Below are 27,428 nucleotides of genomic sequence, written 5' to 3'. Positions count from 1 at the left end.
CATTTTCAGGGTAAACAACTGCTGTAGTTGCCCCAGACTGTTTTGAGATTGCAGATGGGATGGGACGTGTTCTTGAGAATCTCTATTATGGTATGGAACTGCACCAGCATTAGTGACTGAGGGACATGTCAAGGGGTAATATAGTGAAGCACCATTTTTCAATCACTGCAGGGACACAGTTTAGCCCTGGGCCAATCTTACCAGGCAAACTCTATTAGAAACCCATTTGTCCATAAAGTATAAGCAATCTTCAAAGGTGATGTGGTGCTCAGTGATAAATTTCATAGCATTTTCTTAGCTTTGATTTAGCAACGCATGTGCTTAAGATTCACCGACTTCAATGGGAATTGAGCATGGACTGAACATGAGGAATACCCAAGTGCTTTACTGCCATAGGGCCAAAGAATAGAGCCACACAAGAAAGTATGATAGTTTGCTAGTCCAATAATTAAACAAGAAACATGCAGGACATTCCCAGGTCAGGTTCAAATTACCACTTAAATTCTACTGTATTTGTTGCTAACAGATCAGTCAATACGAGTTTCCATGCACGCTGTCCATCAGGGTGCTCATTAGTACCAGTCAGATCTCAGAGACCACACTGTCCCATTGATGTTATGGAGTTACTTGTAATGAAGTCAATGGGATTTTTGCCACTGACTTCAATGTGAGTAACAAATGTCACACACATACAGTAGATGGAATCTAGATAAGGCAGTAACACTCTTGATGTTTACAACAGGGCTCAGTAACGTTTATCACCTGGTGGTACAATTCAGCACTTCATGGCACACCCCGAAATGGTAGTCCATCGATCTGATGATGACAAATCTGTGCAGATCATCTGTTATTGGTCTCATGGTGTGCGCTCTGGTGACTGTATAAGCCAATTCTAGAGGTGCACATTTTGCCGCAGATGGTACATGGGAAGTTCGCAATCAGTGGGCTGTGCATTGCTGATGCTCTGTGATGTTGTTCACGTGCCTCTTGTAGACGCCGGCAGCGGTCTTCCTCAAAGCAATGCAGATATTTCTGACTGTTGCACGCCACTGTGTTCTGTCACTGGTGGGGTCCTCAAGGTCTCTGGGTTTGATACTGCTGTACTGCAGATTGGCTTTGATGGTATACTTGTAGCATTTCCATGGACAACCTATATACATATATATATATAAGCTAAACCACTCCTGCAGAGCCAAGCACCCCAGTCCCCCTCCCTCCTCTAACTCAATGCCATCCTCCTCCCCGAGAGCTAGGCACCCCAGTCCCCTGCTCAAACTTGATGATGGCGACTCACCAGAGTCACCACCACACACTTCTCCCACCAAGCGCTGGGGCGTGTGTGCAGAGCAGCAGACAGCACTCCCAGCACGTGGCTCTGAGGAGGATCTGCACTTACTGGCTCAGAGAGCTGTGGGTTGGCCACCCATGATTTATTCCATACATTTTAATTTTTTTTTTCTGAAAATTTGACAGCACACTAAGCACCGCTTCGCAGCATACCAGTGTGCTGCGGCTAATGGGTTGTGGAGCACTGGTTTGCAGCATTATTATGAATGCTTGTAACGATGTTTCAGCAGTATGAACTTCACAGTTGTCAGCTCCAAGTGGTTACAGGGAGATGGAATTGTTAGTGGGAACAGCACCCAGAGTCTTTAGCTTCAAACTGTGTTCTTACTTCTTGGGCAAGAAGCAGGAACAGGGGTGGCCAACCTGTGGCCCCGGAGCTGCATGGGGCTCCTTGCATAGGTGCCAACTCTGAGGTTGGAGCTACAGGTGCCAACTTTGCAATGTGCCATGGGGTGCTCATTGCTTAACCCCCAGCTCTGCCCCCGGCCCTTCCCCCACTCTACCCTTCTTCCAACCCTTCTAGTCTCCTCCCTTAAGCCTGCTGTGCCCTGTCTTCTCCTGCTAGAGCCTCCCACATGCTGCAAAACAGCTGATGAAGTGGTGATGACCTTTACTTGTCTCAATCTCCATCTTTTGTACAATGAATATTATACTGCCAAAATTGTCAAGTGGCCAGAAATGAGAGAGTAGATGTTAGAAGCCCCTTTTATTTCATTTGTAATGAAATATATTTAAAATTCTTGCTGTTTTTTCCAACATTGTCAGAAGTACTGGAATTAATGAAACTGGCCTCTAGTAGAATATCTGATAAGCATCTTCTCCTCTGCATGTCATTTTCCAATTAACTCTTCCTCTGAGCAATTATGTTGATCAAATAAGTGAATAAGTGGAAGCAATAAAAATTCTAGAAAGCTAATTTAAATCATCCAGAGGTTATGGTTCTACTTCAATAAACACAAAGTAGGCTAATGTATTATTTAGTATGACAAATAAATACAGCTGGAAGAATCCAACAGGGAGTCATCGTGTGTGGAGAGAAGTTTCTTAGGACCTGACTTTCAGAGTATAAGTTCAAGTAATAGAGGTCTAGTAATGAGTCTGTATTTTACAGGACAGTATGTAGGACAAGGCAGGTGTCTGGCCTTGCATTGGAAGTGAAATGGGGAAATGGTGTTTGGAGTCAGTTTTGAGGACAGTCATCTTGCAGGAATCTGAAGAAGTGGATCTTATCCATGAAAGGTCATTACCTAATAAATAAATTTGTTAGTCTTTAAGGTGCTAGCAGAACTGCTTGCTCTTTTGTGAAGCTACAGACTATCCCAGCTACCTCTCTGAAGGCATTTCCAGTCTGACACTTGACCTATGTCTATACTAGAGAGTTTTGTCGACAAAACCCCAGTTTTGTCAACAAAATTCACAGAGCATCCACACTAAAAACGCGTCCTGTCAACATACTGTTGACAGAATGTGGCACTTTTGTAGACAGCCTTCTGCCTCACGCCCATGAAGCAGAACGCCTTTCTCGACAAGATCTGGCAACAAAAAAATCACGTGGGCGCTCTGGGGGCTCCTCTGTCGACAGACAGGGCTTCCAGGTCACCAGGCAGCCCTGTCAGCTGTGCTTCCAGTTGGCTGTTCTGTCGTGAGAGCAGCCGGGCAGTCTGGCTGCTCTCTGTCAACAAAGTGAATCGACAAAGCAATCCACTTTTGTGTGTGGCTGCGATCTATCGACATAAGTTTTGTCAGAAGGTATCTTCAGACAGTAACGTCTGTCAACAGATTGCTGTAATGTAGATGTAAGCCTTGGGATTTTTGGAAGTACAACATTCTAACTTTCACATGTTTGTTCTCAAGTCTAACTTTGGGCAATACTGTCACTAGCCCATACAAGACCAGAGAGGTAGGGATGAGGTGAGTAAGGAGCTTTTCCACCTTACATGACTAAAGTCCAGGGCGTACTGAAATCGTAGTTGGCCACTCATCACTAGCAGGAGGGGGAGGGCATTCCCATGCTCAGGGACCCTCTAGCTGCAGCCACCTACCACCTTCTTCCCTAGGCCACTTCCCCATAACTCCAGTATCTTCCAGACACTTCTACATAGGGGCCAAGTCTGATGGCTGGCAGACTAGCATGCCCACAGCCTCTACTCTCCTACCCAGCACTTTTTTTAACCTAGGTGCTCCGAGGCAGCCAGGCCATCTACCTCCAGCTCTTGGGAGACACCGTCACCTGAGCAGCCACTTTCTATGACACCTTCCCCAGCTCCGACTGGCTGCCTCTGCAAGCCTGCTTATTGTTGGCTTCCATTAAGTCCTTTATTAGGTAGAGGGCTCTGAGCGGACTCCTCCATTTAGCCTGCTTTAGCTCCTCCTCCTTTTGAGTGGGCAGCTTCACCACCACAGCAAGTTATTCACCAGGGCTGCATCTACTCTAACTCCACCTTTTAGAAGGGGTATGTAAATCCAGCAATTTGAAAATGCTAATGAGGTGCTGATATGACCATTCAGCACCTCATTTGCATAACAGCAGCTACCTGGAGCTTCCCAAGTGCTGCTTTCGAATTGCAAACTATCCATGTGGCTGGTGTTCCTTTGAAGGAAAGGGTTTTTTTGGAAGAAGGATGCTTTTGAAAAGAGGGTTTCCTTTAGAAGGAGCCCCATCTACATGGCTAGTTTGCAATTTGAAAGCAGCACTTCCAACATGCTGGGTGGCCATCATTATACAAATGAGGCACTGAATATTCACATCAGCACCTCATTAGCATTTTCAAACAGCCACATTTACATAACCTTTCCGAAAGGGAGTGGTCATGTAGATGCGGCCCAGATGTTTTTGAAAATCTCACGAGATGCCCATCTGAACTTTTAGATGCCTAAATATCTGTAAAAATCTGCCCCATAGATCCTTAGGTCTATCGTAAAAGTTCTCTCTTGGAGTTTGCTTTAAAAGTTAAAAAAAGAAAAAATTAGGAAAACTATACAGGATACCCTTGACTGACCGAGGGGAGGGATAGCTCAGTGGCCAGAGCATTTGGTTTTATAAACCCAGGGTTGTGATGTCAACCCTTGAAGGGACCTTTCAAGGTTCTGGGGCAGGTTAGATACAAAAACAAAAAAAATCTGTGAGGGATGGTGATAGGTCCTTCTGTGAGTGTAAGAGACTGGACTCCATGACCTCCTGAGGTCCCTTCCAGCTCTATGAGATATGACTGCAACTTGCTTAACTAGTTACCATAGGAGTCTGAGAGGTGAAGAAACTCATCCTGCCAAATGAACAAGGTTCAAGTACTAACCTTGGGGTGAATGTGCTTTTCTCTCTCAGGTTAATTAGGGGGTAGGACTGATCTAGGAGAGAAGGCCTCAAAAGCCAGAGGATAAGCCACCAGGAGAGTTTGAGAGGGAGTCATAATATAAATCACTGTAGTTAAGAAGGGCTAAATCAGCTGTGCCAGCGCTGCTCCTGTCTCCTCCACTTGCAGCTGTGTCCAGAGAGACTCCGGAGCAACCCTGGGAACTACAGACCGGTCAGCTTAACTTCTGAACCAGAAAAGATAATGGAGCAAGTAATTAAGGAGTCCATTTACCAGCATCTAGGCAGTAACAATGTGATAATAATCAGCATGGATTTGTCAAGAACAAATTGTATCACACCAATCTGATAGCCTTTTTTGACAGTGTAACAAGCCTTAGGGATGGGGAGAAGTGGTAGAGGTGGTATATAAAGACTTCACTAAGGCTTTGGATACAATCTCACATAACCTTCTCAATTACAAACTAGGGAAAGACAATCTAGATGGAGCTACTATAAGGTGGGTGCACAACTGGTTGGATAACCATTCCCACAGAGTAATTATCAGTGGTTTGCAGTCATGCTGGAAGGGCAAAAAGTTTTGGGTCCGGTTCCGTTCCATATTTTCGTCAATGATTTAGATAATGAAATAGAAGGTACACGTATAAAGTTTGGTGATGATACCAAGGTGGGAGGGATTATGAGTGCTTTGGAGGGTAGGATTATAATTCAAAATGATTTGGGCAAACTGGAGAAAAGGTCTGAAGTAAATAGGATGAAATTCAACAAGGACAAATGCCGAGTACAGTAAACTCTCAATTTAACAGACCCTGAAATAAGGGACTTTGGAAATAACGGACTCCATCTGCCAGCTCCCCTCTCCCCACCCCCCACCAAATAAATGCCAGAGATTGACCAGAGCTGCCGCTGGGGCTGGAGGAGCTGCCAGACCAGCTGGGACCACCGGGGCTGGAGGGGCCACCGCAGCAGCTGACGCCACCAGGGCCAGAGGAACCAGGGCAAGGGGGCTGCAGCAGGGTGTAGGAGCTCTCCTCCCCCAGACTTGTGTGCATGGAGCATGTCAGCACCCAGCTGCACCTGCCTACAATGACGCTGAGTGGCAGCCATAGTGTGGGAGGCTGCTGCCCACTGGCAGGCTAGAGGTGGCCATGCTCTACCTTCGCGTGGCTGGCTTAGAGCCGGGGGCTGGAGGAGCTGCAGTGCTGAGAGCTGCAGGAGGTGGAAGGAGCCGGGCTGACATTCAGCTCCTCTCCTGGTAATTGGGAGAGGGAGATGGATGTGTGAGAGGGAGAATAAGGCAGGAGGGGGGCAGAGGACAGGAGTGAGTGATGGGTTGGGAAAGTCAGTGCATCATTCTACAATGTAGCCATTTGGATATAATGGACTTTTGGCATTAATGGACACACCTCCCCACTATTAGTTCATTAAATTAGTTCACTCTGCTTAGGAAGGAACAATCCCTCACATATACACAAAATGGGAAATGACAGCCTAGGAAAAACACTGCAGTAGGGGATTTGGGAGATCATAGTGGACATGAGCTACACAACTCAACATTGTGACACTACTGAATTAAAAAAAAAAGCAAACCTCATTCTGGGACATAAGCAGAACTGATGTAAGAAATGAAACTTTTCCACTCTAGTTGAGGCCTAATGAGCCTGGAGTAGAGTATTGTGTCCACTTCTGGATGATCTATTTCAGGAAAGATTCAAACAAAGTGGGGAAAAGTCCAAACAAGAGTAATACAGATGATTAAAGGTCTAGGAAACATGGCTTATGAAGGAAGGTTGAAAGAACGGGTCTGTTTAGTCTAGAAGACAGAACAATTTTCAGGTACCTAAAAACTTGTTACAAGAAGGAAGAAAATTTATTCTCCTTAACCTGTGATGAGAAGACCATAAAACAGGGGGCTTAATTGCAGCACAGGAGGTTTAGGCTGGACATTAAGGAACACTTCTGTCAAAATCATTAACCACTGGAATAAACTGCCTTGGTTGGTTGTGGGATCTCCATCATTGGAGATTTTTTAAGAGCAGATTAGAGAAAAAAAACAAAACAAAAACAAAAACAAAAACAAAAACAAACAAACCTGTTAGAGATGACCAAGATGGTGCTTGGTTCTGCCATGAGGGCAGAAGACTGGACTTCATGACCCATCAATCTCCTGTCCAGTCCTACAAATCTATCTAAAATTCTCTGAGACAGTCCGAGTCATTATCCAAGAGAAACTATGAGGGTAGCTGCTAACTGGTTTTGAGAGGTTTGCAATCTGGATTTTAAACCTATCAAGAGAAATGGGGGTGAAAGTAACTTTAATTTGTTATAGGTACTGTGGAATCGCATTCTTGGGTACGGAGCAGTGAGTTGGTGCAGGCAGGTGGTCATGGGGGGCTCAGAGCAGGGAGCGGAGGTGCAGTGGTGTGCAAGAGTCAGGGCAGGACAGTGTATGGGGGACTAAAGGTAGGGAGCTGTGTAGGTGGGAATTAAGAAGGTGGAGGGCTCTGGACTGAGGCATTTTTAGTCATGCTCAGTCACCCTGTCCCACACTTAAAAAGGTGGGGGAACTTCACAGAGAACCACACCCACAGAGTGTTTCAGTAAGCCTAGTAATTATACTTGAGGAATGGGTTAATTTTTTTGGAATCACACAATCTGAAATGTGATTAGAAATAATATTTTACTGCTTTATGTAGTACAAGTACTTAGATAGTTCATTAACATTTAATTAGGCCCAAAGCAGAAGGTAAAACATAACGGAGGTCCTTAATGGGGAAAGGAGACATGCAAGATAATCTGACCCCAGTGCTTTCTCTCTTGAATTTTTTTATTCTTCTTTTCGTTCCTTGTCTTCAGATTTGGTTCAGAAGTCTAGCTAAAACAAGGCTGCAGGTGGAATTTTGTAGCTTTCATGGATTTCAAAAGATTTACAACATATATTCATAGAAGACATTATTGATAAGTACACTATAGATCTGAAGAGAACATGTATGTTCCACTTTATACTACAGAGGTTGTACTTTCAGGATTTACACGCATCAGTCGTGAAGCATTTCTCAAATCCTGTAGTTGCTTTGCTGGTTTTCCAACCCCTTCCTCAAACCTCCTTTCTACAACAGGAAGGACAGTTTCATAAAGAAAAGATGCATTCTGTCTAATGAATGCTTTCTTCTCAGGGTCCTGTTCACACCGTAAACTGTAATCAACATGCTGAACAGCCACAAGAATGACCTCCATTAGACTTTCCAATAGAACCATGTGCAACTCTGGGAAGTAGAGCTTGAGTGCTTCCTCCAAGAATGCCATAGTCTGCTTGGTGAATGCCACCACAGTATAGCTAAGATTCACCCAACAGTCATCACCAGTGTACTGGTCAAAACTGCTCACCCCACAGCTCCTCATCTCCTCTCTGAGTTTTCCCAGAGCCTCTGGGGTCATCAGGTTCATCCTCCTCCACATCTCTTCAGAGTTTCGATGCTTCGTGGCCTCAATGATGATATCCTTGTAGCTCTGCAAAGCTCCTTTGATATCCTTTACCAACAGGGCATGAATGATGAAGGTGAGGTCCAGCCCAATCTCGCTGAGCTGCTTGCAGTGCTCCTTTGCTACCTTCAATAATAAAAATAATTAATATTTATTTGCATATCACCTTTTACACTAAATATTTGCAAACTAGTCTAATCAATCACCACATTGCCCTCAGTGTATCAGTCTTGTTTTGTAGGTATGAAATACAAAGCAGAAATAAAGTATCTTAAAAAAAGATTTTAAGAAATGCAGGGGTTTTTTTGTTTTTTGTTTTTGGCAACAGAACAACTAGAAAAACTTGGCAATTAAGTAATAGATTTGTGGGGGTCATTTGGAGGTTTTTTGTTTTTTAAATCTCTATTCAGGTCAGATCCAATAAACTCTTCGGAGAAAGGAGCACTGAAACCTTGTTACATAAATCTTTTCCCTTTAATTAAGCGGGGAAAGGACTGACCAACTTTTGCAATCTTCGGACAGCCTTTGGGCAAAATGTGGGAACACCAAACTTGGAATTTCTTATATTCACAGGATAAACCACAAACAGGAAAAAAAAAAAAAAGCCTTGCACACATCATATAGGAAAAAAACGAACATAAAACCATCTTGCCACTTTGCAGGACACCTTTCAAGCTACCAGATCAAAGTCACAGAGACAATCAGTAAACAAACAAGGTTTAAACATCAGAAATTACTGGTTTCTTCCAGGAATGTAAACTGATCAAGAGCTTACACTACCTTTCTTATACACCTACCTTCACACACTCAGCAGCAGTGGACAAGCTTTCATTACTGTCGAATACTTGCTTGCTAAAGGCATCTACAAACATCCTCATAGCTGAGCGGGCCCATACTATGAAAGCAGAATAGCAGCCACTGTTGCCTGAAAAGTCTGTCTCAAACTCCCTGGCAGTCTCTAGCAGGCTGGTAAAAAAGACATGACAAAGCTTGTGGATGTACAGTAAAGTGGCACCTTCAATGCGCAGTTGACGGATGGCTGTGTGTACAGCAGCTGCTCTGTTCTTCAAGAAAAGCTCACATGCCTTGGTAGACTGGCCTAGGCGAATAAGCTGAGACACAGCCCGGCGAGTGGCCCTAGGACCACCTCGCAATGACCGATCTGGAGATAGCTCAAACACCAGCACATCAGTGAGCTGCCTAACTCTGTCATCTATCTTGGCTCGTAACTCTCTCACCGGCTGGCTCACAGGCTTGTCTCCCAAATACTCATTCAATTTATCCAACAGGTCCACCGCCCCTTCAAAATCTCTCTGTGCAATGCAGACATCTAGGTCTTCGGGCAACTCCTGGATCCACTCCAGGGATAGATCTACTGTTTCTTCCTCAGGAGTAGGTTCCTTTTCATCTTCTTGTTCAAAGGGATTAGTGGCTTCAGGAGGTGGTGGAGCAGCCCGTGGTGGAGCCTCCTGCTCCAGCCTCAGCTTCTCACTGAGGGCACGGTTCCGCTTGGTCTCTTCCAGCATCTCCAGCCACTCCTTCTTGATCTTGGCATTCTCGGCTTGGAAGATGCGACTTTCAGGAAACATAAGAAGCTTGAACATGTCCTTCATAGGGGGGTTGTCCTTGACGTTAATTACAGCCAAGCCATCCAGTGGGTAGAGAGCATCATAGCGGTAGGTGCCACGCCGGTTGGGCAACCAGGCAGCCACCAGCAGGCAGTCGTTCATGAGGAAGGCATGCACCCGCTGAACCTGCGCCATGTGGTCGGCGTCGTACTCCACCAGGTCCCCGTTGTAGACGAGGTACTTGCCGGGGCTTTCAGGAAGCAGGTCACGGCAGCCCTCCACCTTCTCCAGCAGCGTGGTGAGGGTGCGCTGCCGGCCCTCCTCGCTGGCGGCGGCCTCCTTGGCCGAGAGCGGCAGGAAGGGGTTGCTGTGGGGGTCGGCGGCGGCGCGGCGGGCGCCCAGGGCGGGGTCATCGCGGTCGGCCTGCAGCAGCAGGGCCTGGGTGACAGCCTCCATGATGCCCTTCTGCTCGGTGAGGATGTGGCTGAGCTGGTACATCTCGCTCTCCAGGTAGCTGATCTCGCGCGCCGTCTCGATGAACTGGCGGTAGTTCTGGTAGACGTTGCGCTTGAGGCTCTGCGCCGTCTCCTCGCTCAGCGCCTGGATGCGCTGCCTGTGCTCTTGCAGGTCCCGGTCGCCGTCCGACTGCTGCGACAGCTGCTTCACGTACTCAGCCGCCGCGAAGCCCCCCGACTCCAGCTGCCGCCGCAGCCGGCTACCACCCACGCCCTCCGCCAGCGGCAGCGCCATCGGTCCCGCGGGCGGGGTGGCCACCAAACCCCGACGCACGGAGAGCGGAAAGAAACAGCTGCAGTCACTTCCGCGCCTGCGCCTGGAGAGCGACAGCCTGTCAATGATGTAAAATGTCTGCGTCGGACGCAGCCTAGCTGTACTGCGCAGGCGCTGTTTGGGCGAGGCCGCTGGGGTCGGACAGTGCGCGTGCGCCAGACAGAGCGACAGTTGAACGTGGGACGCTAGCGGCGCATGCGCCCGTGTAACGTTTGCTTCGATACGCATGTGCCGTGAATGGGGCACTAGAAGGCGGCTTACCTGTTCCGCACATGCGCCAGAGTCCGAGTAAACGGTCGCCGCTCTGAGGGGCTTGTGCCGCCCGCCTGCGGGATGGAGGGAGACTTTCTGCTGGCGCTGCGGCTGCAGGCGCAGTGGGAAGAAGAGGATGAAGCGGCGGCAGTGGCGGCCTGCAGCGAGTCCCCGCCGCGGCCGCTCTCCGTGGTGGACGAGGCCTGGGAGCTGCTGGACCCGAGCCCCGACGTGCGCGGCCTCTTCGTGCAGTTCAATGAGACGCTCTTCTGGGGGAAGCTGTCGGCCGTGGCGGTGACGTGGAGCCCGCGCATGACGCTGTACGGTAACGGCCGCGGGTGGCGGGCTCGCGCGCTGACGGGAGACGGGCGGGGCCGGAGGGGCCCTGGCTTCGCGACCCCGGGTGCTCGCTGGGAAACTGCTTCCCTCTGTAACTCGCCTGCGCCCGGCGGGCGGGAGGCACCGCCGCGGCTCTCACGAAGCTGAGGGGGCCTAAGGCTGAGGTGCTAAGTGCTGGTGTCTGACTCATTAGAAATAGCTAATTGTTACCATCTCTGCCCTGTTCCCTGAGATCTGTCACATGCCCGACGGGCTGCCCCGCTTGGCTTCACGTGCTGGAACCAGTGTGGGTCTCCCAGAGCTGGGGCGCCTGGTGAGGCATTCACACCTGGGGGAATCTGCAATGCTGCACATGCGCAGATTCCCCCCCGCCGCCCGATTTCTTTTATTCTCTGCAGAAATACGAGCTTTTGATGGGGAAACAGCCGCAACCGCAGTCGGTTTTTTAGGTGCCATGGGAAGCCAGCAGCAAAGTAGAACTGGAACGGGGAAAGCTATAATTTCTGTTGGGGAGGGAGCATTCCAAGATTTTGGAAAGTGGTCAAGAGACACACTTTTCTATGGAAGAGGTGTGGGGTCTGGGATAGGGGTTGGGTGCACAAGGGAGCTCTGGGTAGGGGACTGCAGTGTGGTGTAGAGTGGGTGGTCTGACAGGGACTTTGATGGTGAAGGAGAGCGTTCTGGCTTGTGACAGGGTATTGAGGTATCAGGGCTAGAAAGGGTGTGTGGGTAGAAGTGAGGATTCTGACTTGCAGCAGGGATGTAGGAGTGGGTGCAGGGTCTGAAGGGAACTTACTTGCAGAGTCTCACTTACAATTGCACCCAGAATATCCTCAAATTAGACATTATATCTGGATATATAGTAAAGATTGATAGTGTTTCAGACTTAAGATATGGATATAGTTTATTAGGTGAGCTTTTGTGGGACAGACCCACTTCTTGAGACCATATCCAGACCAGACCAGACTCAATATTGAGTCTGTTCTGGTCTGGATATGGTCTCAAGAAGTGGGTCTGTCCCACGAAAGCTCACCTAATAAACTATTTTGCTAGTCTTTAAAGTGCTACTTGACTGCTTTTGTTTTGATAGTGTATAGACTAGCACGGCTTACTCTCTGTTACTATTCAAGATATGGATGATTGCATATTACGTGTACTCTAAGTTATGACTATTTTCTTTGTTTCAGCAAATATTTCTTTTGAAACTCTTTATGGAAAAAGGAAACTGAAGTGAAAACAGTACCAATATATTCATATGTTATAGGAATATATTATAGGTTGCGCCTCTGTCTAATCCAGCACCTTCTGTACGTGGCTGGTGCTGAATGAGAGAATTTGTGGGGAGGTCATCGTTATCTAGCAGCATTACCAACACTTTCACTACTTACTGGGCTCATAGAAGACATTCAGGGCTAAATTACAATTCCAAGAGCCAGGATTGGTGGCTGTAAACAAACCTTATGGGACCAGGGGAAATTTGGCCATACTCATGATAAGTGTTTGTCCAGCTAAGATCATGCTGGATTACAGACACAGCTGGATGAGAGAATTCTGCATTACAGAGGTTCAACCTGTGGAAGAAATGATTGTTTAACCGGTGGATAATGCTTGCTCTTTTGACTTTAGCAATGCTGTTTTTATTTAGGGAGCTGTTAAAAATGCCAAGTAAAGAATTTTTAGGAGAACCAAAAATTGTGTATTTAATTCTCAGTTCTGCCCCACCAGCTACAACAACAAATAGAAGTCTCCATTCTGCTTGTTTTCCATTTTTAGATGTGCAGGAGTGTGCAGCTACGAAGGAAGAGGTGGGATGTGTTCTATCCGCCTTAGTGAGCCACTTCTAAAGCTAAGACCAAGAAAGGATCTTGTAGAGGTATTTTAAGACATTTCTTCTATGTGTAAGCTTATTGCAAATCTCATGAACTGTATCCTATCTTAAATTTTGCATTAAAATATTAATATATAATGTTGTCTAGAGTGCAAAATAGTCTGCTTTGATAAGGTATTTGCATTTGTTTGCTTATTGCTGCTTATCTAAGAGCATGAGGAGTAGATGGGGCCTAGGTCCTCTGTGAAAAAATATCTTATTCTGGCGCCGTGGGGGTGGACTTAATCCTAAAATGAGTTTTAAAATTTTCATATTATTTATTAAGGACTGTCTCGTATTCACACGCATTGCAGCTCTTGAAGTATTGATTTTGTAAGCAGATTGGAAAAAATGTCTCTTGCTATTTTGGTTGCAGATCACTGGGCTAAATGGTTAAACATTATCATCCCTTGTTGAAAATACCTGGTTCCTCAATGTAAAATATGTAAGCTAAACTTCAGAATGCAAAATAAAACTTTGTTTCATCTCCTGGTTAAGCAGTTCAACTTTGTGCTGTTGCTTAGTTATCTGCCAGTTCTGTTGTGAGCTGGTTGGAAATTAAGGTTTTCTGTATTTCAAAGTGCTCTGTGACTGCAAGCTTGTGAATTCTGCATCCTCCTGCTGGCTCACAAGCATCACTTTTCTTCTGAGGAAATAATTTTTAAAAAATAGTCTCATTCATGGGAAATAAAATTTTGACTGTTTTGTTCTTCATTGTAATTTCCCTTTGAAAACTCTTTAGGTCATGAGGGCTATGTCTACACTAGCTCCCGCCTTTCGAAAAGGGGATGCTAATGAGGCACTACCATGAAAGTGCCGCTTTCGAATCACACACTGATTGTGTAGACAGGGGCCTTTGGAAAGGACCCCCACAGTCTTCAGAAGCCCCTTATTCTTAAAACCAAGTAGGAAAGGTGGGAGCTAGCATAGACATAACCATGGGAAAAAATGGGTGGACTTTGCAGTTTGGAGAAAAAGAGAGAGGTTTTTAGCGGAGAGATATTGTATTCTTATTGTTTATCCATAGGTTGCAGATGCAAAGAAGTCCGTATCAAAATGCATGGAAAGTAGTAAAGATAAAGCAGCTATTAGGTATATTTTAAATAATGCATATATTTCAGGGAACCTCATTATTTTTGTTTCAGACACTCTTACATGAAATGATTCATGCCCTGTTATTTGTCACTAACAATGACAAAGATCGTGAATCCCATGGGCCAGAGTTTTGCAAACACATGCGTCGTATCAATCGCCTGACTGGAGCCAATGTTACAGTAAGTGTTTTTAACTTAAGTACAATCTAGACAACTTAAGCTCTATTTCCTGTTAAAGTACTATGTGACTGGGTATTTTAAAAACAGTGTGATAAATATATTGGCATTTTTCAGTAGCCAGTAAATAGCAGGTATAGAGAGCTTTGCACCAGCTGCACTAGTTATAAGGCAGGGAGAAAAAGTAGTTTAAGGAGCATACAGCAAAACCTGTTTGGAAATATGTAATTCTTTAATGTACTGTGGGGGGAATCAATCTCTGGTGCCACTTTGATGGAATATTTTAAAATTTTAAGGCATGTTATGAATATTTAATGGAAAAAGATCTCAGCTTAAAGGTATAATTTTGAAACTAAAAATCCAATTTGCTTGTATCTCTAAAGAATTGCTGTTGGGTTACTTTATACATTTTATATCTAAAACTCTTATCTATGTTTTTATGATGCCTCAGAGTAAACATGTTGAGTTTTGAATAAAACTAATTTCTATTATTATGGCGTTTGCCTCCATATTTTTTGTCATTTTTAGAAAATGAAAACAGCATAATGCGGAGGTTCACTGTAAACAAAACCAGAATGTGAAATATAATTTCCTCTCACCTATTCTTATTATAGTGCACCTATTGGGAGCAAACTGCAGTTGCAGATGGGGCTTTCTAATTATGCTAATGGAATTCAAACAAAATATCAATGGAGCATTTCCTCGGTGGATTGATTTTTAATGAAAGTGATTTAAAATAATTGATTTATATCACCAAAAAAAAAAAACAAAACTAAATCAAGTTTCCCTCTGATTTCTGTTTCACGTATTTCTTAAACAGTGGTGCAAATATGATCACTAAAACATGTTAATTTACAACTGAGCTCAGCATTTTACAACATCTAAGAGGGTATATTTTGTAACTTGTTTAGATAATATGAATAGTGCATATTATCTAAACAAGTTACAAAATATACCCTCTTAGATGTTGTAAAATGCTGAGCTCAGTTGTAAATTAACATGTTTTAGTGATCATATTTGCACCACTGTTTAAGAAATACGTGAAACAGAAATCAGAGGGAAACTTGATTTAGTTTTGTTTTTTTTTTTTGGTGATATAAATCAATTATTTTAAATCACCTTCATTAAAAATCAATCCACCAAGTAACTTGATTTTATTAATTTAGTTAATAGTGCATATTACTTGTTACCTGTATCAAGCTGCAGATGCAGCAGCAGTACATTAGGAATTTTAAGAACTAAATCACATATACAAACATAAAAGCATTTATATTTTATTTAGTTAAATCACATTTTCTATTGCAGCAGCCTTTTTAGTTGCTGGCTAACAGCTGCCCTTACAACATTTAAAAAAGAAAGTTTAGCGGTAACAGATGAGTCCTCAGAACACTAAATGTATGGTGTCCCTGAAACTCCACAGCTTGCTCTTTTATGATGTTTCATTACTGCAACTAGCTCCTGCAACTAGGTTTTTACACTGCTTACACTGACAAGTTTTTCCTTTTTTACCCAGGGAAAGAATTTCTTCAGAATATTCCTAGATAGGGTCTGTCTTATGCCCAGAAGCCCTGACAGTTTTTCTGAGGCAAAAATGTGTGGGAATATAGGAAGCTGTGTGCGTGCTGCATGTCTTTCCTTTTTCTTTCAGTCGACTTCAGTGTTTCTTTCTATGGTGCCTCAGTCCTTTCCCATCTATTGTCTTTGTCTTTTTAAGATGTTTAAACTAACCCCTCTGCTGTTCTTGGCCCATGTTTACCACCACATAAGTAAAGAACAAAAACAATCCTATGAAGTTTTTCCTCTCGGTTTACATATGTTACTGTAGTCTGCTGAGAGAGAAATATTGAAAGAAGCAAGAACTGGTAATTAGGGTGGCCAGACTAGAATCATTAGTTCATTTTTATGAGACGGTAGGTATAGCCTGTTTGTGATGGGATGTAATTGTAAAAGTTATCTTTTAATGATACATTTAGTATTGATGATTTTTTAATTTTTTTTAAATTGAAATTAAAAAATCCTGTGAAATAAAAGATCCTATTTTAAAAAATCATTTGTTTTTTATACACATGAATATTTCTACTTAAGTTTTGTAAAAGCCTTGTTTTTACAATGTCTAAATTTTGGGCCAAATTTGACCTCAACATTTTTCTTTCAGCTGCATCAATATATTACATAAGTTTCTTGAATTTTACATTTGGTTACTAACTTTAAACAAAGGTGCAGAGTAGAATGTTTATATATTCTTCAGTCTTAAGTGCAGAATACAGCTTCAGGGAAGGGAGCTAAGTATTTATCTGTCATTGTTTGTTTGATATCTCTTGGTGCACAGAGTGCTAGTTAATTAAATGGTTGTTAGTATTAAGATTGTGCTGTCTGTTTATAAGGTTTTTTATTTTTTTGGAGGGAGGGAAAAATTCATATTTTCTTTGAAAATGGCTTCTATGCATACCTCTTTTAGCAGGTAAACCCTGTACTGTTTTCCTACTGGTTTCCTGGGTAGCAATTAAGTTGTTAAAGAATGCTAACATACCTCAAACCTGTAGAGATGGTGAATGATGAATATGAAAAGGAAATAAATGGTTTTGTATTTTTTGTTTTATGCTTAGATCTACCATGACTTTCACAATGAGGTAGATTCATATCGCCAACACTGGTGGCGATGTAATGGCCCGTGTCAGACTAGAAAACCTTATTTTGGATATGTGAAACGTGCAATGAATAGGGCACCCTCTGCACGAGACTTCTGGTGGTCTGACCACCAACAGACCTGTGGAGGAACATTCTCAAAAGTAAAGGAGCCTGAGGGCTATTCTAAAAAACTCAAGGAGAAAATGCAGATAGCAAAGCTCTCAAATTCTGAGCCATTCAATAACAAAGGTATGTGATTCTTCTTTTCACTCCCCTCAGTTTTCATTCCTGCCCTATACAGCACTCCAACAAATGCAAATAGATCATATACTGGAAACATTACATACTAAGGTTTTCTGTAATGTTAGATTTGGTTCACATTTTTTAAATGCTGTTAGAGTGTTGAAACTATAACATAGTTACAGGTCTGTGCAGCAATAAGTGGTCATGAGAGTTTTTGTTCTAAAAATACGTGTGGGCCAAATAAAACTTGGATTTATCTGTGATCTAGTTTACACTTAGCTAATTATAATTGTAGCACCTGGCCATTCAAAAGGGACACAGCTATGCCTGTCATTCCATCAGTATTAAGTTTCTGGCTTAAAATTCTGGGAAAAAATGAGTTATGCTGTCATGTGCTTGTGTATTTGAAGGCTGCAGAACTTGCAGCAGAATCTTGACCCTGCATAGCAGAGGCAAATGCTTTAGCGTCTATTATTTTTGTGAGGAGAGCCTGCCAAGCAGTGTTATCTTTCTAAAACTGTAACTAGCCAGAAATAATATTATTCAACCACCTTATTTATTTTAGTGGCTTGCTAACTCCTGTAGACTGAAAATGACTGTAAAATATTAACACTCGCTATTTCACAGGTGTAAACTTTAGCAGAAACTCAGCTTCAGGTTGAACCTCTCTAATCTGGAACTCTCTTGTCTTGTGACATCTGTAATCCTGTGTGATTTTACTTATGTGGACAACCACCAAGTTTCCCTTGGTCCCATAAAGTTTGTTTACAGGCACCAGTCCTGGCTCTCAGTGTTCAGTACTGTTATTTAGCTGTAATTTACTCTGTATGTCTTCTAAGAGCCCAGTAAGCAGTGGAAGCGTAGGTAAAGTGCTAAACAATGTTGACCTCCCGTGATCCAGCAAATTCACCCATCTGGTACCAGTCAGGTCCCAAGGGTGCTGGACAAGAGAGGTTCAACCAGTAGTATGGTAAACCAACAAGCCCCCCATCTTCCCTAGCTGCCCAGTGGTACAGCTATCTCCTGTCCCAGGGAAGTCTGCATTCTGTGGCTTTGGAACCACATGTGGCTCTTTAAGAACTTCTTTGTTGCTCCCAATGCTGGAATTGCAAAGTTTAAAAAACAAAACCAAAAAAGCTCCTGATTATTTTCACTATTTCAGTAAACGTCTAAAAGCTGAACAATGAACAATTCACAGCTGAATAGCAAACGATATGTGGTCTCGAAATGTTGGATAACTCCCCCTTTAATATGTGCAGTGCGTTTTGGAATATGTGTGTGTGTGCCCTGTTCTTAAAATACGGCTTACAAAAAGCATGGTTTGATATTAAGGACCATCTCATTCACATGCACTGAGGCTCTTGAATTATTGAATTTTTTTTACCCAATTCGGGGGGAAAAAATAGCCCTTCTTACTCTCTTGGTTGTTGACCTATGTCCTATATGGAATACTTTACAAATCTCCAACGTTTTTCTTACCAGCCCCATATGTGATCACTTCTGATTAATTACGTCATCAGTATGAAAATGTACAATATATTAAGCTGAAATATGGTGACAGCATAAAATTGAATATAAAAACAGGAGAGATACTGTAGTGATCTTATATATTTCCTGCTTGTGTTGATTTTAAACCTCCTTTAAGTGAAGCTGCTACAGAATGTCAGTATTTAGGGGCTAGCTGTGGAGTAGCTGAGACTGGTATTTGTCTTATTTTAACTTTTCAGTAGTCAAATGGCAAGTGGCTAAAACTTGATACTGAGCAAACATGGTAGATTAGACAACATTATTAATCACTCATCTTTTGCAGGAAGGATACGTGGAGGTGATATCCAAAGCCTAATCCCTTTTAGTGGAAAAGGATATCAGCTTGGAGGAACAGGCCTTTGGTCCTCTAAGACACACACAAGTTCCAACACCAGTATTAAGGACAGAGAAACACCAAGTCCACAATGTTATTCAGCAGCCGGAACAGCAAGACCGGTTCTTAAGAATGAATTAAAATTTGAACCACACACATTCAGTACCAGCATTTCCCGTCCAGTTTTTACACCTAACACCAATGATAAAAACAGCTTTGCTTTGAGCCAGAAGTTTCCTAAAATATCTGTTGCTAATACAAAAGCATACAGGAATGTTGATGGGTCACCTGTTAAAATGTCTCCTGTTGATGGAGGAAAATTGAACCAAAGCCCTACAAATGCTAAGTTGGATTCTCCATGTTTTAACGAGACACCAAAACGAGCATGCTTTGAACAAGATGACACATCTCCAAGAGCCCAGATCTCATCCCAGGGAAATAGTAGCTTTGAAAATGCTGGTAAACCACAGAAACGGCCAAAAATGGAAGACAAGACTGCCTTTGCAAACTACTTTATAAAAAGGGACAGTACTGGTGGCACTTGTAGAACTAGCACTCCTGCAAAAAGCAATGCTCAACCAACAGTGTCCTCTGAAAATTGTAGTTCTGCTGTTAGTCAGGAGAAGAAAGTTAGCTGTCCTGTTTGCCAGACCGAGGTTTTAGAGACCAAAATAAATGAACACTTAGATTCTTGTCTGACATAACTTAGAAATGCATTATCACAGGTGCTAAGAATTGTTTGAAATCTTCAGACTGTTACTCAGGATTTATCCAGTTATGACTGTCCATGTGCCTATACACTGCCCTGTATTATCCAAGCTGGAAACTTTTCTGTGTGTGTGAAGTGGAGTCTGAATTTCAGTAGGAAGGTGATGCTAATTGTGTGTGGGATGGTTTTTTTCCCCTAAGTTGCTCATTAGGATCTGATCATGGATATTTTCATGGTGCTTCTGTCCTAAAGAGTCTAAGGATATATGTACACTGCAGAGTCTATCATCATGTATACATATATACCAGAACAGATCCTAGAAGGAAGAGTTCTGTGGAATAATTTTAGCTGTGCCAGCAGAGGCCACCTTCTGTTTGTATAGCTGGGGTCTAGGCTGGTAATGTAGTTGGCATAAGGGTGCCTCGAAGAAGTGTGTTTTCTACACCCTGACCAACAGCCATATCAGCATATATTTTAAGCATATAGCAGGCCTGATTTTTACTCTCCCACATTTAGTAAATGAAGTTGTGGTTGGGCTGTTTTTATTGAAGAACCTAAGTATTGCCATGGGAGGGGGCATACTTACTAGGCTCTGAAATCTTAGACAAGTTTTGAAAGCAGTTTTATCATTTTGAACCATGCTCTTTTCTCTCCTCAGTCCCCAGAATGTTACTTACGGGTGTGGGTAAGTTAATTCTGTACTGTCCCCTTCCACATACTAATTAAACACAATGAAAATGCATAAACAGTGGACATTTTATATTAGTATCTCAAAGGGGTGGGCAGACTTTTTGGCTTGAGGACTAAGTTGGGGTTCAGAAAATGAATGGAGGGCTGGATTTGGGGGGGGGGGGCAGGGCCTCCCTAAACAGCCAGTTCCCCATCCAGTCTTCCCACCTCCCATTCTACAGCTTTTACTCCCTACCCTGACTGCCTCACCAGCCCACCCCTGATGGAGTCATGCAGAATACCAGGGCAGGCAGTGCTTCAGTCTTGCCACCTGGCTGGAACTCTCAGCTGTGTGATCTGCAGCATCAGGGTGATGGCACAGAAAGCATGCTGCGCAGGCAGTGGGGGAGCTGTGGAAGAAGGGGGACAGACATGAGGGGGCCAAGGAGCTAGCCTCTGGTTAGGAGTTAGAAGGGTCTGGTGGACCATATCTGTCCCTGGGCTGTAGTTTGCCCCACTATGACATTATACCAATTATTGTGCTTAACCACAGCTACACGTTCTCCAGAGTTCTGTTCCACCCCAAAATGTTGAAGTGCAAGTAGGTATTGAGGGTGGAATTAGACTCAAATTTACGTCCAGATCCGTGTGTGATTTCCCCTGATGGTGTACACATGTGTGCTATAGCTCTCATAAGTACATACCTACTGGTTTCAGCTTGGCTCTGCCCTCTCAGCTGCTGCTATCTTTGTTACTGAAGCTATGTTGCTTATTTATATTTGCATTAGCTGGATGAGAGTACAAGAACATGTACAGAGTCACATGTTTGTCTGGCGGCGTAGACATAGTGTAAGTCTTTAGCAAAAACAGGAAGTAGCTTTGATATACTAAATAGACTTTCACAGTGGGTTTTTTTAAAAAAAAAAAAAAAAAGCTAGGAAAACATTGGTAGAAAGCTAGTGATATGGGAAGGATTCTAGATTTTTAACGCTGCTTGATGCATTTAATGGTGCTTTAGACAATAGACTTAAAGGCCTAATGGAGATTCATGCTGGGTTTTGAATCAGTGATTCAACTTTGTCTGAAGAATGTAGTACTTCCTGTGAGGTGAAATGATTTTTTACAGGTGTAAAAGTTTTAAGGGTTCTTTCCATTGCCTTACTCAGTCTTTAAGAGTGACTGGAACAGGAGTTTGGTCATTTAAACATCGTTAGTGTTAAGTCAAAAGTTTAATTTTAGCTTTTTAAGGTGTGTGGTTGGCATACAGGGAATAACAGCTAGTTCCTAATTCAACAGCCTCCACTTTTTTCCTTCTCTTCCTCACACTGGCCTTGCTGCATATATTGACAGTTCAGTGGCATTCACACTCTCAGAATGCACAGTGTGTTTCTGCATATTTACACTCTAAACGTTAAAATCACCATAAGTGCTGAGTACAGGCAGCAAAACTAAACATATGTTACTAGTCCTGCCTCAGACTCTATCTGAAGGCCTGAATTTAAATACAGATTTCCATTTGACTTCATATTACAGACAGGGAACAGGTAGCCCTCAGTGGCAGAGCTTTGCTTTATTTCCTTACAGCCTAATTAATAGTTTCACTCCTTATGTACTAACAGCATTCTGTTGCATGTTATGAATAGCAAGTACAATGCATAAAGCCTACTCAAATGTTTACCATTCTATTAGTGCACTAAAGGTATTTAAGTGACTGGTTTGGAGTTGACTTGAGCTGTAGTTTTTGCCCCTATAAAACTAGTTTTCCAAATGAACATTGTGTTCACTGTTATTTTGTTTGTTGCTAGTAAGCAGAGGGTGGCTGTGATGCAGACAAAAGCATAAATACAGGTTGCCTTGTTATAAATGTAAAGTTGTTTACAGTTGACTTTTTGAGATGAGAAACAGATGACGGTTATGGAATGTGACCAGTGCCAGCTAATACCTGGTTTCAAAGTACAGGGGGAAAAAACCTTAAGGGATATATAGAATATACTTTTTGTAGAAACTGCATTTTAAAATACTGACATTACAGAAGTGTTTTAATAACCTCAGCAAAAATGTTGCATATTTTGAATAAATCATGATGCTGAACCCTTAAGTCCAGTTTTCATGTGACTATCAATGACTACCTTATTTTCTTTAAACACATTCTTACAACAGTAATCATTTTTAACGTGTTCTCTCCAGCGTTGGCACAACCCTAATTTAATGGTGCCTCAAATGCAAATATTACTGATAGTTAGGCCTGGGAGACTTTGAGCCAGTGTGCATGCACATAGAATTCATGTTCCCTGCAGATTTTTGATTCCCTACAGAAAATAATTTCAGTAGGAGGGAAGGCTTAGAGTGCTCATACACCTCTCCCAGGCATCATGGGTCATCAATTTCAGGCAGCTGGGACAACTATACATTTCTGCCAGAGGGGATGGTAGAGGATGGGAAGTGCAGCATTGCATGTGAGAGAGACTCTCTTGCTATCATGATGCTCTTGGCATGCAGAGAGGGCAGGGCTTTAAGGTGTTTCGGTGGAGGTAGGGCTGGGCTGACGGTTTCCTCTCAGGCACAAGAGAACGTAACACTACTTGCTTAGTGAATAGTCTGTGAATTCCCCCCAGGAATATAAAACAGGTGTGAAAAAATTCAAGGGATCTTTACATTGCTAGAGTGGTACAAAGCAGCCTTACCATAAATGACAGTATGGCCATTTTGAAATTAATAAGAAAGCTGGGTAGGTAAAGCCTAGCTGCCCTTGTGCATCCAGCAAGCTGAGCAGCTGGGCCCTACTCCCTGCATGCAATGGGGAGGCAGGAAGCCTGGGATAGCCTTCCCTAGCTCCTAGCAGGGAAGGGGAAACCAAGGAGCCCTGAGTGGCTTGCTTGGAAGCTGGGGTGCCAGCTGGGCTGCTGGTGGGGAAGCTGGCATCAGTCCTGCTCTGTCCTACCCCTCTAGGGGCAGAGGAAGTGCTGCTGAGGAGGATGCACATCACTGAATCAAGGAGGGTAGCGTGGGCATCAGTCACTGGAGTGATAAATGTGGTGGGTGCAAGTTGACATAAGTGTACTACTTTGTAGTGTAGCCATAACCTTAATGATTAGAACTGGTCTACATTTTTGGACTGAAATGTTTTCCTACTGCAAACATGCTCCAGGAACTCTTTACTATTGACCTTTCTGGAGATAGTAGCCAACATAAACTGAGTTTGATTCCCCAGTTCTCACTGGCTCTTTTGTCATCTCTAATGATGACGGTATGGCAGCACATACTTAACTGAAACCAAAATTAAAGGGTCAATACTAGCTCCATTACTGTTGGTGGGAATCTGTCTTTAATATGCCCCTCTTGCCCCCCATTCACCATCTGTCTTAGTAGTCAACTCAAATCCCTACCCCTGTCATTTCTTACTAGAGAAATGTCAGGTATCTGCTGCAGGCATCACAAACTCTTGAATGTGACCCAGAATCCTGGGATGCAGCAAAGTAGATTGTAGGTGGCCCTGAGTCCTAGTTGCTTTTGTCATTTTATCATTGTACTGTTTTTTTTCCCTCTTTTTAGATCCAAGTGCTAGGTGGGTTTTTTTTTTTTGGTTTTGTTTTTTAAATCTACATGCTGTAAAGCATTACATGATTTAGGGCATGGTATTTCTTCCTTACACCATCGAAGAGCAGAGCTCAGCTGGAGGCACGTTTGCTGATTAACTGAACTTTTATTAACATTTGAGTAGCACAAATCATCATTTTGGTCAAGCACATGTTGCCTTACTCTGTTAGCTAACGATTGCCCTACAGACTTCAGAGGAAAAAGGCTTGGTTATTGAATTATCTTGCTCATACCAAAAAGCAAGAGGACTTAAATAGTTCACAGTATTTTTCTTCCTGCCAGGAAGATAAATCTGGATGTAATAGCACCTGCCCAACCTACATATGGAAGGGATTATTCATTTACAGAAGTACTCACCTGGCCAAAGTAGATTTTGAGGGGAAGGGTGAATAAATAGGTATGATAGCTCAGCTAATTAGCTTTCAGAACACTTTCTGACCAGCTGCTTTAAGCCTAATGGGGGAAGTAAATTTGTCCAAGACTCCATTGCCAGACATTTGCATTCATAAACACTGCACTTCTGCTGTATTTCTTGTTGTAAGGACAATAGATGCCCTCTTGCAAAATTCTCCTCTTTAAAAAGAAAAAGCTAACAATGCTATGTAATCACTTAGAAATGCAAAGTAATTGTGCTGACTCATCCCTAGCTGTAGAAGAAACTAATTCCTCTGAAGCTTAAATCCAGACTATACTAGAGCCAGGTCTACACTACACACATCGGTACAATGGTATCACTCAGGGACCAATCCACACCCCAGAGCAATAGTTATAAGGGGTCAGCAACCCCCCGCATGGGGGGCAAGAGTGGCATGTGAGTGGGTTTTCCTCAGGTGCTGGAACTCCTCCAGGTAGCTGAGCACTTGCTCAAAAGCCATGCTGCCTGTGAATTAACAAAAGACGAGCTACTGCTACCAACCCATCACCTGACTGGTAAAGCTCTGCATTTTAATTTATTAAGGAAGCTGTTTTAAGTAGGACTATTAGGGACTTGAAAAAGTATCACTGGCACTCAGATTGTACACTTGAAATGGGTGTAAGCTATTTATGCTAAATAATCCCTCAACCTCACATTTAGCTGCCGCACAGAGGGCAAGGGGGCAGTACAAAGTTAAGTCTACCAAAGCTAGGTCAACATGCAGCTACTGCCATAATTGAATTGCATTTGCATGTCCACGCTATGCTTCTAGCATGAGTAGTGAGCATCAACCGATTAAATTGACAGTGGAGAGCACAGCTTCTGAAAGGCAATCGATGGAAGCAACACCCTGTGATACTGACACTGTTGACCTAAGCACTATGCCTCTCATAGAGGTAGAGTGAGGGCTGGGCTACACTAAGGAGGTAAAGTCAGATTTAAGACTCTGGGCAATTTCATAGCCTGTCTGCACCCCAGCAGTCAGGGAGTCGATTCTAAGTGGCTGTAATGCTGACTTCTGTCCTGCTGACTTCCCAACGAAGTTACTCGAAAAATCAAATTTGCAATGTTGAACTAAAAGTGTGGATTAACCAGCATTAAAATCAATTTTAGTAGCCCCAGAAGCTGTCCCACAATTCCCCTCAAGGTGCCTTTTCATGTCACAGCTCCAGCTGAGCAAGAAGTAGGAAATGAGAAGCCCGGCATTTAGAATTCATTTTTCACCAGCGTGTTGATCACATCACTACTTTACAGAGCCATTGAGAGAGCAAGGGACTCGTGTCATCTTGTGGGCTAGCCCCCACCCCAATACAGCACATGACAGCTAGGCTTTGGAGGTCATGCTTATGAGAGGACAAGAAGCTTCCCAGACAGCAGCATATCCTGGCTTGTGTGCAGCAAGGCTTCAAAGGCAGGAAAGATTTGGCGGCTGGCTGTCATTTTTGTAACTCTCTCAGGTGGCAAAGTTTTTTGGGAGCTGGCCCCGGCCATAGCTGCATTTTGGACTGCCCCTGCCCCCAGACCACAGTACCAGGCTAACAGGAGCTTCAGAAGGGGCCAGCCCTGTAAATAACCATATTGTGGGCTGGCCTCCCCACACTTCTCAAAGGTTGTGCCTGGGGGGATCTACACCATCTCTGCCATGTGCCATTTGCTGCATTTTCACAGGGGAAAAACAGCTCCCTCACCTGCAGCCCTGCCCTGTGAAATGTGTTCACCACCAGGAGAGAACCAAGGTACCTGTTAGAACTGGGAAAGGCTCATAGATTTCTGTAGCTTGAGCACCTTTGCCAGTCCACCTGGGTGCTGACCTGAATTGAAGGCAGCTATTCAACACATCGGTGTTCTTTCCACTGGGGACCAGTGAGGTTCTTGTTAGATTCCAGTGTTTTAATCATGGATGCTAATTTCACCCTCTGCTTTAGAAGATGTCTGACACCCCTCTTCTGATATGCTGTTTACAGGAGACATCAAAAACAGGCATTTAAAAATTTTTTTTTCCTGGGCATTCAGGAAGCAGAATTCTTATTTGTTAGATGACCAGCTTCTAACAATTGGGGTAGACCTTGTTCCTTGCAACCCACTTCATAAAGGTTTCCTCAGCAGGGAAAAAATTTCAAGGGGGCTTGGAAGAAAATTCAGACAACCTTTCAGAGCCCAAAGATCTTCATCTTACCTCACGCCCAGAGAAAAATCCAGAAATGAAACACCTGTTGAGCATTCCTTCTACAGCTTACAGCAGTCTCCCAAATAGGTGGATGTGTAGAGCCACAATGAGCCTCAGAGGACCCAACACAAACAATTCCTAGAGATTTCATTGGGAGTTTCAACTACTCCAAACTTCTCATGATCAGGCCAACACAAAGTTTTCCTTTCCCCCCAGGACTGATCACATTGTCCTCTAGTGGTAACAGGCTCTGCCAGCTATGAAATAAACAGCTCAGATCTGTCCTATACATTAAACCAGTGTTTCCCAAATGGTGTTCTACAGAACCCTGGAGTTCCACAAGAAAATTCTATTACAATAACATGATGTACAGAATGATATTTGAGCATTTATGAATTTTATTAAAAACCATTTTCATTTGCGTTTCGCACAATAAGTCATGCTGAAAAACACCAGCTTAGCCAGAGAGCAGGGACCATGATGTCACTACTCAGCACTAAGCATGCAGTCAGTCAGTGATGGGATTGCCTGTTATATATCACCGTAAAGCCCCATTCACTCTCAGGGAGTGTGGATCATTTTGGGGAGGCTTGTGTCAAGAATATTCAGCCTTATCAAGACATGCAATTTGTCAGTTGTTACCCTTCACCAGCACATACTTGTACAAAACTGGGTTCTCAAATTACGCAACAACAAAAATGAAGGACAGAAATCAATTGAATGCTGCGTCAGATATGCGACTCCAACTTTCCAGTATTAAACCAAATATGTAAATAATTTGCCAAGAAAAGAAAACCCACACTTTGCATTGAAAACTGCCAAGATAATGCATGTGTTTGAGATTTATTTTTATGCACATTAAATGTGATTTTTGTTTTTAAATGTGCAATTAAACTAAATGTTCATGTCATGA

At 43.3% G+C, this 27,428-nt stretch overlaps 2 protein-coding genes across 3 annotated transcripts; one reads left to right on the top strand and one right to left on the bottom strand.

The window, feature by feature from the left end:
- Positions 1-424: 424 nt before the first annotated feature.
- EXOC8 (exocyst complex component 8) lies at positions 425-10,808 on the bottom strand. Of its 2 annotated transcripts, XM_074990182.1 has the most exons (3): positions 8,938-10,808; positions 8,045-8,266; positions 425-1,150 (listed from the first exon to the last, which is right to left on the bottom strand). In XM_074990182.1, exons 1-3 carry the CDS (start codon positions 10,723-10,725, stop codon positions 1,013-1,015), a joined length of 2,148 nt encoding a protein of 715 aa, XP_074846283.1. In that variant the 5' UTR covers positions 10,726-10,808; the 3' UTR covers positions 425-1,012. The 2 variants fall into 2 exon arrangements, with proteins under 2 accessions (XP_074846283.1, XP_074846282.1); XM_074990181.1 differs by lacking the exon at positions 425-1,150 and having other exon boundaries at positions 7,304-8,266; positions 8,938-10,806.
- Positions 10,736-27,428, top strand: SPRTN (SprT-like N-terminal domain). The gene is made up of 5 exons (XM_074990183.1): positions 10,736-11,069; positions 12,862-12,961; positions 14,101-14,229; positions 16,833-17,103; positions 18,908-27,428. Exons 1-5 carry the CDS (start codon positions 10,831-10,833, stop codon positions 19,660-19,662), a joined length of 1,494 nt encoding a protein of 497 aa, XP_074846284.1. The 5' UTR covers positions 10,736-10,830; the 3' UTR covers positions 19,663-27,428.

Source organism: Carettochelys insculpta, chromosome 3, assembly GCF_033958435.1.
Source record: "Carettochelys insculpta isolate YL-2023 chromosome 3, ASM3395843v1, whole genome shotgun sequence".
Classification (NCBI taxonomy): domain Eukaryota; kingdom Metazoa; phylum Chordata; order Testudines; family Carettochelyidae; genus Carettochelys; species Carettochelys insculpta.
Note: the sequence above shows the minus strand (reverse complement) of the source record. Positions and strands in the feature narration are given on the sequence as shown.

Coding starts and splice junctions, on each gene's coding strand:
- EXOC8 (XM_074990181.1), bottom strand. CDS start 10,725: ATGCGTATCGAAGCAAACGTTACACGGGCGCATGCGCCGCTAGCGTCC. Junction 8,267..8,937: donor CTGCTGCTGAGTGTGTGAAG/GTAGGTGTATAA, acceptor TTATTATTGAAG/GTAGCAAAGGAGCACTGCAA.
- SPRTN (XM_074990183.1), top strand. CDS start 10,831: ATGGAGGGAGACTTTCTGCTGGCGCTGCGGCTGCAGGCGCAGTGGGAA. Junction 12,962..14,100: donor CAAGAAAGGATCTTGTAGAG/GTATTTTAAGAC, acceptor TTTTTGTTTCAG/ACACTCTTACATGAAATGAT. Junction 17,104..18,907: donor TGAGCCATTCAATAACAAAG/GTATGTGATTCT, acceptor CATCTTTTGCAG/GAAGGATACGTGGAGGTGAT.